Genomic DNA, 12,189 nt, shown 5'->3' with positions numbered 1-12,189 from the left:
CTACACTCCCCCTTTTTGTGCTCTTTCTCTCCAGCCATACAGTTTAAATGTAGATCAGGCCTAATGCCCAGTGGAGTGTATCTGTTACACTCTTTCTGCTTCTCTCTGGTTCAGAAAGCCTCTGCACTGGGCAAGCTAGCTGCTATTGCAGTCTTTGTATTCTCTCCTGTAATATCTAAAGTGTGACAGTTGAAATATCTCCACATGTTGCTGAAAAGCCCCCAGAACATCCCACAATAAATAACACCAGCTCAGCAGCAGATGTGGCAGGGGAAGCCTCTCTTCCACGCCTCTTAACCAAATACAGTTGGCCACATTCAGAGATTTTGGAGCACACTTCACACCTGAAAAAAGGAGAGGCAGAGAGAGAACGACAGGAACAAAAGTCAGAGCATGTGCGGCAGAGTGCACAAGCTGCTATCCTGCCCTTAGTGGTTTAACTCATGATGACAGTATTATGTTCCCATTCATCTTCTAAGTATTATGCTCTTACTCTGTCTTTCTTTTAACCTCCGTCTATCTCAGTCTCTCCCTCACTCTCTTCAGCTATCTCTGCCTATCTTTTCCCCCATGTTAGCGTTAAGTGCATTAGTAATTGACAGCCATGTAAGATGACAGATTGACCACTATTCTGGCCCTGGGTTCTCTAACTGTGGCTCTGGCCCTCCGCCACACCATCATCATTACTCTCTCCGGCCTATTGATCTGCCTGGGCAATGTGCCTCAGGCCTGGGTGTCCCAACCAAAGACTCCTTTTCCACATCTGATACTCCCCTTTCTTTCAGTGTCGCTGCCACCAGCCTGTGGCCAGCTGTCAAGGCAGAGGACGATTAGATTAATGTTTTTTGCTCTTTGCTTTCATCTCTGATGCGATCGAGCTTTGTGTGGTTGCTAAAGTCAAGGTACCAAATCATAAAGTGGACACTTGGGGCACTTTCTTTGTAGGGCATTTCAGGGAGTACCAAAAATGGCAAAAAATATTAGAGGAGCGTAAACAGACAGAGACATTGTTTTTATGGTGGTGCTGAGCAGATGCTAATTAGGTGAATAATTGGGTTCCAGCATTCTGTCCCAATGGTAGTGCGAGCTGAAGAAGCTGAAGCCTTGGTTGCCTTTTAAAAGGAGAGCCCCATCTGGACTTGATAGGCTATTCCCAAGTGGGGCATACAAACTTCTGCTACAAATATTGTGCACTGATGATAGACATAGCCCATGGCAAGGGACTGATCAAGCAAAGCAAATGGACTTCCAATTGTGGAGCCAGAAGGCAGGAGGGAAGGAGGAGAGGAGGGAGGGATGATGTCTGGTCCTGAGTGAGTGAACTAACTGGAGCAGGACAGGGGGAGGGAGAGAAAACATGCCCCCCGGGGAACCACAAGGCCCTTTCTTTCTCTCCCTGCTATAACCAGCACCACCACTCCAAACAGCATGGGCTCATTCTCACCGGGCTAGCGGGGGTCCCCTCAGCTTTTATGTGGCTCCTTGTTCTCCACAGAGCAACCCTCAAACCTGCCAGCGAGAGCTTTTATGACTGTTTGAACTGTGCATTAGGCTAATTTGTTGTTCTTTGCGGCCTTTGCACCTTGTTTTTGTCTTATTGTTCAATTGAACCTTCGCAGTATTTTGAACTTTCTTCAGCGAACACAGGAAAGTTTTATCTCCTTCCCCTTAAAATATTAAACAAGAAAAGAAAGAGCAACGCTGATAATTACCGGGATGTAAAACATGCTGGAGGTAAAAACTGCACATGCTGCACAAATAATTATTAAATTCTGGTAATTTAAAGGTATTTCTTTTTATCTTTTAGCCACTGTGCTGCAAGTGTAGCTAACTGACAAGTCAAAACTCAATGTCTTCATGCTGCTTTGGATGCACTGCCATATCACCCCCGCACCCAAAAAAAAGACACATGCACAAAACACACACACACTCCCCTCCACTCACACAGAAAAACTTCCCTAATCATTCCCCCCTTTCTGAAAGCTGCTTCATGTTTGTCACGGTGTGGGAGGGCCCTCCTGATGGGGCCAGTGACCATAGGATGAAAGGAACTCCGTCTGTTTGTGTCTGACAACAAAGGTGTAATTACGTCCTCATTTAGGAACAGTAAATCTATCTCCTGCCTCCTTTTCACTGAAGCTGTGGGATACTTTCTTGGCCTTGGTAGGATGACTACGGTTATAGGTAAAGAAATTGTTTAAAGAATATGGCGGCGCCCTTTTTGTGTCCCCTACGGCTATGTGGACAAACAAGCTGCTTTTGTATGGACAGAAATGAGGTACAAAGCCCACTGTTTTTTGGGCTCAATGTTTTTTAACAATTCATTTGGAATTAATTAATTAAAACTGAATCATCTGTCACTGAGAGTGAGAGAGAGTGACCAGAACTGACCAAAACCCTCGATTTTTAGTTTTGTTTATTTTAATGTGTGCATTACACTGTTGGCAGAATAATTTGCTTATACTAAACTCCACAAGTAATCATTGCTTAATTGCATTATTTTGGATAAGAATGAATTACACTTGAGTTGATGAGAAATCTGCACATAAAAGTCACATCAACACATCGTGGCCCCTACTCACAGCTTTTCCGATGAGTATTTTGCAATGAAACTTCTTTATAAACACGATTGTTGCTCATTTGCTCAAATGGGAATCCCCCTCACTACATCTTTATAATGGATAAACCAGTTTTACTTAGTTGACCAGTTCGCAGTCATTGTTTGTGATTAAATAAATATTTGAGTTCAGTTTAATGCCGTTAAGCCTTGAGCAATAAAATCTGGCAAATTCTCTTTCTTTTTTTTCCTTATTTTAACAGTTAGAAGTAACATTTATTAATTAATATTAATTTGTGGATCGAAATATGCAAATGAAGACAGATTTTTATGTTAATTATTCAGTTCTTTAAATCGTCACAATAACTGTTATCTCAAGAATTAGGATCTGGTTTCTCTACCAGTGTATGACCCCTTTAAACTGTCCCTCCTGCTGTTCTCTGACTTGACATGACAGTACAGGTGGATGGCCACTGAGGAGAGATGTTGTGTCCCAACAGCTGCTGCTGTCCTATGCTACAAATCATAGCATGTATGATATTAGGGCATTAGATACTATCGACCCTTTTGAGTGATTTAATTACCCAGAAGAACCATAGTTTGAACAAGTGGAAAGGAGAAGCATACATATTCATCAGGGCTGGATTTCAGTAGCACACCATGCCAGAGCTGCTCACCCCAACTTCAACCCTCTTTTCATATACATCTCTGTCACTATACCCCCACCCCCCACCTCCTACTCATGTCCCGTCCAGAGTGCATCCACCGTTTCCACCCCCTTTACTCAACGCGCCACCCTTCGGTAACTCGCACACAACAGTCTCTTGTGTTCTTCGCATTGTGCGGGCTTGGAAGCAGGTTTTCCCCCCCACCTCTGCACTGTCATTCATCAGGCCTGATCCAATCACAGATAAGGGAGGAAGAGCAGAAAGATAAGGCCACTGTTTGGAGCTCTCCCTGAGGCCTCTCTCTGTTCACCTACTAAAATAGTTGTTTCAAGATGAATCTTTTTTCCCCCTCCTAACAATGCACCATTTTATTTACACTGCTGCAGATTTAATTTTGTCTTTTCATGTAACATAACTTAAAGTTCCAATGTTTTTCTCCTCATAGGTGGGACTTTCACAACAACGTCAGGATTGTACACAGGAAATAACTCCCTGACAAACTCAACTGGCTTCAACAGCACGCAACAGGTAGCTGCGGATTTCTCCCTTATCTCCTTATTCCTCTAATCTGGTATCAATTTGCAGCTATCATTTTATACTTGAGGTTTGAACTGATCTTGGAAATCTTCATGAAACATGCGTACTCAATATGCTACATTTCACCCATGACACATTCAGACATAAATCATTCACAATGTCAAAAGCTTTGTACACAGGCTTATCTACCGTACCTCCTCCAACACATGTATATTATGCCACAGAGGAAAGGAGGAGGGGAAAAAACAAGACAGATCGTTGTCCAGATGTAGGACAGAACAGAACATGTGTTTGCATTTATTTTTTGGAATCTGCACTGTAAAGTAGCAACACTGGTGCAGGGCATTTCTCAGATTACCCTGCCAAACCACCTAGTTATTTTCTTCAATTCTGCTACCTTTTGTCTTTCTGTCTGCCTCTGTGTTTTGATCTAAATCTTCCCTCTAACATCCCATTGAACTTATCATTCCATTTGACTCTTTTTTTTATGTATCCCTGCTCAGACATGCACTTCTTCTCTGAACATGTTGACTTTGTGTCTGAGTGAGCACCCTGGTAATACTTATGTAAAAGTCACGATGGCAGTATTATGACGCTGGTCCTAGTAAGGATAAAATAGTAAATGGACTGTATTTGTATAGCGCTTTACTAGTCCCTAATGACCCAAAAGCGCTTTACACATCCAGTCATCCACACATTCACACACTGGTGATGGCAAGCTACATTGTAGCCACAGCCACCCTGGGGCGCACTGACAGAGGCAAGGCTGCCGGACACTGGCGCCACCAGGCTCTCTGACCACCACCAGTAGGCAACGGGTGAAGTGTCTTGCCCAAGGACACAACGAGCGGGACTGTCCGAGCCGGGGCTCGAACCGGCAACCTTCCGATTACAATGCAAACTCCCAACTCTTGAGCCATCAAATATCTCCATTTGCATTTGCAGACAAGCAAATGACCCATTGTCTGGAAAGCAGCTTAGAAATAAGTCCAGCCTTTTGCACGCTTGGAACTGGGCAGGCTTTTGGACAGAAACTTAAGAAAAGGGAATTTAAGAAAAGGATTCCCTAAAAGTCATGAACTAGCCATGGCGATGATAATGTTAAACGAGATGCAGTGAACTTAGGAAAAATTCTTCAAAGAAATTTTGAACATGATGTCTCTTTTAACTCTGTCATCTCTATTACCACAGCACCATTTCCACAAACCATGAACAGAAACTCCAGTGCTGTCCAGTTATAGTGTATGACATCATGTGTGTAACGTCTCTTTTCATCACTATTGGGAAGATGTCTCAATGAAACCTTGAGGGACACTGACACACAAGTGACCTACAGAGTTGTGTCAAATTAAAGGAAAAAGCTGAACACTGAACCCCTACAGTGCTCTTAGAGGGAAAAGTACAATAGGGGTTAATAAAAGTTGTTCTAAGTGATCGTCTGTATCCTGAAATGAAAATCATGAGTGTTCTTCCCCTGAAAGAATTCAAGCAGTTTTTGGTTGCAATTTATTCCCTTACATGTGTCTGACTAAATGAAATGCCATCACTTTAATCAACTAATTAAAAGTTATCAACTTTTTCAATTTACCCTACTTACTCCACAGGACTACCCAAGTTATCCAGCCTTCGGCCAGGGCCAGTATGCTCAGTATTATAACAGCTCACCCTACACTTCACCCTACATGACAAGTAACAACACCAGCCCCAGCACGCCCTCAACCACCACTACCTACACCCTCCAGGAACCACCCACTGGCATCACCAGCCAAGCCCTCACAGACAACCCTGCAGGTAGGAATTAAACCTCAGCTAGACCTGCCTTGTATAACCTGAAGATCACCAGTTTGATTCTGGTAAGAGGTGTGTGTCTCTTGGAATTTGCTCTCCATAGCAGAGAAAATGTTCACTTCCACTACATAAGAACAGGACAGTTTGAGCCACTACATCTAGTGGTGAGATAAAACAGAAATCAGATGTAAGATTTTCCATAATTTCATGTGACATTATTGCATCATCTTGCAACTGAGATTGTATATTATAAGCCACTCAGAATTTTATGACTGCATTTGAAATTGTCATCATTCACGCTGAAGACAGCTGGCTTTAACTAAATATAATTTCATACTTCCATCATTCAATTTAGATAAAGGACATTTTAGCTATTTCCAGTTGACATGCACTCCATTACCTCTTGTTTATTAAATCAGTATGGCGCACAGTAGCCTTTATTATTTGTTCTGCATCTGATTTATGCCATGCTTGTTACCTGCAGTCTTATAAGTTATGTCTCCTGCAGGATGCTGTCTGTCCTCCATCAAGACAAATAGTCCCCTTAAACATCTTTTCTAAAAGCAAATAGAAGCTCGTCTTCGGTGCGCTCTTTTAATACTCCCCTTCCTCCTTCTTTCCTTCCTTTCAGGAGAGTACAGTACCATCCACAGTCCATCAACCCCCATTAAAGATTCAGATTCAGATCGATTGCGCCGAGCCTCGGATGGAAAGTCACGTGGCCGTGGAAGAAGGAACAACAACCCATCACCGCCGCCTGACTCTGACCTTGAGGTAGGGTGAACCCGCTACCTTGGCGACAGACAGCCTCGCCCTGTCTGAGACACATGGACACTAATCCACTTACTATATGGCTGCCACACCAACTTTAACACTTGATGGACATTAATACTTAAAGACATGATTCCTTAACTTTAAATGCATTATTAATGCATTGTGGAATATATGAGTCATCACTAAACGCATATCATCTATAAAGAGCTTTGTATATCGTATAAATAAACAATAAGGCATGTGATTAAGTGAGTCATCACTGATGAGATACGTACTACATATATACCACGCACTGAAGACTGCTCACCAGCTGTTGCTTACAGTGGTGTTATTGCCCACTTTGATAGTGACCATGTGTCAAAATAAACTTGCTGTAATTTCGAGGACTCTTCATTAATATGTTATTAATTTGACTGAGGATAATAGCAGCCATTAAAACACTGACATCATGGCATGTTAACATATCTAGTTAATTAGTTTGTCACTATTGATTACTCTAATGTAAAGGGCATGGGGTGGAAAGTGTGTAGTGGGGTGGTGAGAGAAGTGTTGCGGTGACCAACCCAAGCAAATGGATCCTGGTCCCTGTGGCACACGAATACGCTCCTGGCCTATTGACCAGGAGGATCACCTTGCAGCCCTACAGAGTGCACCATTGATTTTGCCTCTTTTTTTCCCTGTTTTTCTTTGTTTCTTTCTCCCCCACCTCTGCCCCCCATCTCTCTAGCGAGTTTTCATCTGGGACCTAGATGAAACAATCATCATTTTCCATTCCTTGCTTACGGGTTCTTATGCCAACAGATATGGACGGGTGAGTGACATCAGACTCTGGCAGTAGCCATTCACTTTATCAGCAAAATGCATGAATATTAAAAGGAGGGGGGCAGAGGATAGATTTCACTTTGCTCTAACCCCACAGTGAGACGATAGAGCAGAACTCAATGTATAGATAATTGCTTCTTCTTATTTTTTTTAAATGAGCCCAATGAGATCTGACAAAAACCTGACTGCTCTTTGCAGCTGTTGGGGGGCTCTGCATGGCCCATCCAGGCCCGGCTGTAGGGGCTCACAACAGTTGCACTCTGGATGTCTATTGACACATCTTGAGTGTTCCTTTCTCCTTCAGAAATGCCACATTGTTAGTTTAATTAAGTGCTTCTCAATCCATCCTTTTCAGGCAGGGATCTCCCTGGAGACCCTGGCAGGAGAGTGAGTCCACTAAATACAGCCCAGCCAGAACTCAAACTAGAGCTTAGAAATTCTGCCAAACCTGGCTTAATTAAGACTCAACAAATATGTATGTATTAACAAACATATATTTTTATTATTATAGCGAAAGGTCATTTCTATCCCATGTAACTTTGTGTGCTCATGAAATGAAGAGTTTACTTTTCCAGGGTTTTCTATTTGTTGTTTCATGTAAATTGCTTCTCTAAATTTAAACCTTCAAAACAAATAATTTGGGAAATAAGCCAGAATGCTTTTCTCATGGTTATATTGAGGTCATAGGTTCTTTTAAAGTACATCATCCTGTCTGTTTTTCCCCTTCTAGATATAAAAATTGACTTTAATATGAAATTCATAAACTAATATGCATTTTGTTTTAATTTTTTTTTTAGAGCAGTGTTTTGTTTTAGTTTTTTTGAAAATAACATATTACTCCTCCTATGTCAGAGAGCTTAGCGTCTGCAGCCCATGCTCTGTGCCTTTGTTCTGGTATGAGGGGTGTTTGATGGGGGTAGTGTTTTGTTTTGGGGGTGAAAGAGGGCTGCCCCACGACCCTTTACTGTTTATTTACTTTATTCCCAGCCCTGCCTGCTGCGTAAAGAGAGAGCTAAATGCTTAGGGAGCTGTGGCTCCGTCATGAGGGTCTCTTGCACCATGCACACACATAATCACACATAGGGTCTCCAGTGTGCTCCTCTGAAACTCCATAATGGCCCATTCCATCAGAGCTCATATAGGATGCGACAGCTAACTAGAGCCACTCGCTCTGGATTTTTTCATTTGTTCTCTGTTTTTCTTCCTCTCTGCCCATTTTACTCACTTTGTAACCCATGATTTTGTCCCTCTGCCATGCCCTTATCTGAAATACAGATCTATAAACTCCCTTAGAAAAGAAAGTTAAGACTAACAACCAACACAACCATTCCACCCCCTTCTCCTCCTTTCTGGCTTTCATTGATGCCAGGCATAAACAAAAAAGATACAAAACAGTTTTCCCTCCTAGCTGCTCTAAACTTGCTATAAATAGATGTGTATCTGAGTGAGTGCACATCCACACTTTCGCTCACTCTCTGTGACCTCCCACCCGCGCGCTCTCTTACTTTTTTCTCTCTCCCTCATACACATAAACACACTGCTGTTCTTATCAGTTCTTTTAATTGGCATCAAGGCAGCTCACCCCCATAAAGCTGATGGCTAAGGCCAGCTGTGCTGGTACTGGGCTGGCCAGAGCGAGAGCTTAAAGTGGGTGGGGATGGGGGTTGTTATTGGTAAGGGGCTTGAGGGTGGAGGGGGAGGCTTGGCGTCCCCCTAAAGCCACTGACATCTCAGGACAGGTGGTGCTGGAGCAGTGACAGCAGCAGCACTTTGGCCTTCTGGCCTGCTTGTATTCTTAACTCCCTCACTGACTGATTGTTTAGATTTAATTGGAAAGGATTCACTTGTGCAGAAAAGGCAGCCTTTTCCCACCAAACCAGTCCATAAGAGTGAATCACCCAACAGCGCCAGAGGTTGGGAAGAGGGAGCTGGTAGCCTGTTCATGTGGGAGGCTAATTATTTTTGATGAATTCTTACTGAAAGATTGGTTCAAACTGGGAGGTTAAGAGGAAGGAGAAAGCCTCTAGAAGTGGGGATTGAGCTCTCCTTGTGTGGTTTGTACTCTGTCATTTTAGAGAAAACATAAGCATTGTGGGGTGTGACAGCTAATCAGCAGAAAGCTCAGGTGTGTCTTTAGGTGGTTTAACTCTGTAATCCCTGCTTCTGGTCCTGCCTGGCTTGTCTCTTATACAAGTCTCACCCAGCTGCAGGAAAACCTCCTCCACGGGAAGCTTTTGTCTTCACTTTGTCCTTTACTTGCTGAGGACATTCTGCTGATTTGAGACTTAAAATGTAAAAGGCATTCAATATGTATGAAAACAAACAAGCACAAAAAAAGAATGTAAACATATCTCTCAAGTTATTTAATTAATAGTAATATTAATATATATGAAAACCCAAAAGTAAAACAACAATAAACAATGGACAATTTTATAATCATAAGAAGTTTCATTACAATTACAGTCATTGGGGTTTATAATTTTGTAGCTGTTCATGTGAGAATGATCTGATGACATTTTGCCTATACGTTAACCTTTTAAAAGGAAAACTGCACACATTGTCACATGCTCATTAACTATTTACAGTGTTGTTCACTCCTCTCTTGGTATTATCTTACAGACAGTGCAGCCATATCACCATTGCAGCACGTGTCACATTGCTGACAGAGATCACAATTTAAGGAGGAATTTGTAGTTGCGCCTGATATAGGGATTAATATAACCGTTGAATTATTTTGCAGTTTTAATTTTGAAGAAACGGAGTGACTGTCAGTTAACTAAAGAACCTTTACAGGGAATCGTATTTTATCATGTAGAGAGCAATCAGATGATGCATCTGGACAACTATGTGGAGAATGGGCTATTTACGATGAGGCTGTGACCCCGGCTCTTCCATTTAACTGCCCCTCCCAAGAACAGGCATGGTTTTACTCGGTTCATTCTGTCTGTCTGTGGCATTTCTGATGACTATTCTGGTCCCTTTCAGAGGGTCGTAAACAGAGACTGAAACTTTCAAGTGCACCTAATGTCTTCTTTTATGGGAATACCTTGCTGTAGAATTTAAAGGGATTTTTGTGTTAATTGACAGACTTGCAGGGAACTTCATTATTTACTGTTCTGCATTGCTTCATCTGCTTCTTCAAACATACAGTGTATACACACACACTTATATTTCAGAATAATGTGGTTTGATTTAATTAGTTTTGTCTGTTTTCTGTAGGACCCGCCAACATCTGTATCGTTAGGCCTTAGGATGGAAGAAATGATCTTCAACTTGGCCGACACGCACTTATTCTTTAACGACTTAGAGGTGAGTCTGTTTGTGTGTGTTTTACTCTGGTATGTTTTGTTTCTGCACAATTGCCTTCTGTTTACTTTCTGATGATTTTAGTGGCCAGAGGAGTGGATGTGCTGGGGTGTGAGAATTTTTTAGTAAAAGAAGCAACTGTTACGTAGCGTAGATCCTCTTTTACTAATCTCTTAGTAATCTATCCCATAAGCGATGGCATGAATTTTACATGCGCTGTCAGTCTCCTGGGTCACCAGCCCTGCCCCCCCACCTCCACTGTCTTCCCACTCCCATGGCAGCTAGTCCAATTTGTCAGGCTCTAGTGTTTCTGTGGCTGCTCTGTCTGTGTGTCATGCTGTGTGCTTGGTGTCGCTGTCCACCTACACTACACCACAGACCCCCTCCGTCACAGCATGAAATCCCTGCCACCTCCCCTCCCTTGCCCCCCTGATTCATGTACAGTTAGTGTAAAATCTTCCCCTGGGGCACAGGAATAGAAGGATCAGGCGTGGAGAAAAATGTGTGTCACATTTGTTGAAACAAATGTGACGCACACTTCATGCATGGGTATGAAGCATACCCTGTGTGCAGATTCAAATGTCAAACCCAACTTACAAGCAACTGTCCACAAATTTATCGTATTTTTTATATTTGCAGTTTTTTTTGTCCACGCCTTAACAATTTTCTCCCGGTGAATCTGATCCCACCGGCCCTGCTTTTTTCCTCAGAGTCCTGCTTTATGCTGACCTCACAGGAGAGGAAATGTTTTGTTTGATACTTAAGTGTGAAGAGATCTGCGGCCGGCCTGCCAAGTCTCATTACTCACCACCATGTTCGGCTGTGCTACATGAAGCAAGCCCAAGAACGAGCAAAAAACATGGGAGACAGGGAGACAGAGAAAGAAAATACGCATACTCCCCCAAAAAGACAAGCGACTGAGATCCCAAGTGCAGTCATCGTGATCAAAGTTAATTGGCTACAATTGGCTGGTTAAATATTTCCTTATGCCCTGGCCATGTAGAAGCTGTTGTAGCTGCACTTTATTTAATAGATGTGCCCCAATCATTTGAAAAAAATGGCACTTTGTGACAATGCTTAAATGTGGTTTTGCTCAACATCTGTCCCGTGTTTTGATCCTTTCATGTGCTTTGAAAGTGTTCACAGATGAATTGGCAGCTCAGTCTACTTCAAAACTCCAGCGCACACATTTCTGCTGCTCTGTCTCAGCAACAGTATTATTTGATTTTGTGTTTAGGCTTTAAGGACTCAATTTTTGCAGCTTAAATTTGTTTAGTATGCTTAGGTAGGGATGCTTTTTACAGTGTCCAGTGTAAAGACGTCTCTGCAGATTCTGCAGTAATTGTCACTAACAATGATACCAGAGGAGGAGTGACATTCTCTTGAAGGCATATTGATCTCTCCTCTTAAGCTGAGCAGGGCCAGTGTGAGTGTTAAGTGCCAGGTCTCAGCAATGCCTAACCAGTTGTATTTCCTCTCTGCTGATTTACGGTCCTGCATCTCAGATAGAGCCAAGTAGAGTCCAACTATAAATACCACAGCCAGCAGCAGTTATGTATTTAAGCATGTGCAGAAATGCATATGGTCCATCTAATTTGGTCTAAGCCATAAAGGGAGACCCCAGAGGCTGTGCAGAAACACAGGTGCAGAGTTAGTGGCCTGACGGTGTGTGAGTGGTCCATCTAAGTCTTAACACTGTTCTGACAGCCACTGCACGAGGATATTAAATATGAGCTC

At 42.6% G+C, this 12,189-nt stretch overlaps 1 protein-coding gene across 9 annotated transcripts in view; it reads left to right on the top strand.

Moving 5' to 3' along the window:
- eya1 (EYA transcriptional coactivator and phosphatase 1) overlaps window positions 1-12,189 on the top strand; it is a 62,387-nt gene that overhangs the window by 36,978 nt on the left and 13,220 nt on the right. For all 9 annotated transcript variants that reach the window (XM_005912163.2, XM_014335852.2, XM_005912161.2 and 6 more), the window contains 5 exons: window positions 3,671-3,753; window positions 5,367-5,553; window positions 6,182-6,324; window positions 7,052-7,135; window positions 10,366-10,455. In XM_005912163.2, the coding sequence (XP_005912225.1) occupies window positions 3,671-3,753; window positions 5,367-5,553; window positions 6,182-6,324; window positions 7,052-7,135; window positions 10,366-10,455 (587 nt within the window). The remainder of the gene's footprint in view (window positions 1-3,670; window positions 3,754-5,366; window positions 5,554-6,181; window positions 6,325-7,051; window positions 7,136-10,365; window positions 10,456-12,189) is intronic.

The sequence above is a fragment of the Haplochromis burtoni genome, unplaced genomic scaffold, assembly GCF_018398535.1.
Source record: "Haplochromis burtoni strain Fernald_Lab_line unplaced genomic scaffold, NCSU_Asbu1 Contig_1, whole genome shotgun sequence".
Classification (NCBI taxonomy): Eukaryota; Metazoa; Chordata; class Actinopteri; order Cichliformes; family Cichlidae; genus Haplochromis; species Haplochromis burtoni.
This window is presented reverse-complemented; position numbering and strand designations above follow the sequence as displayed.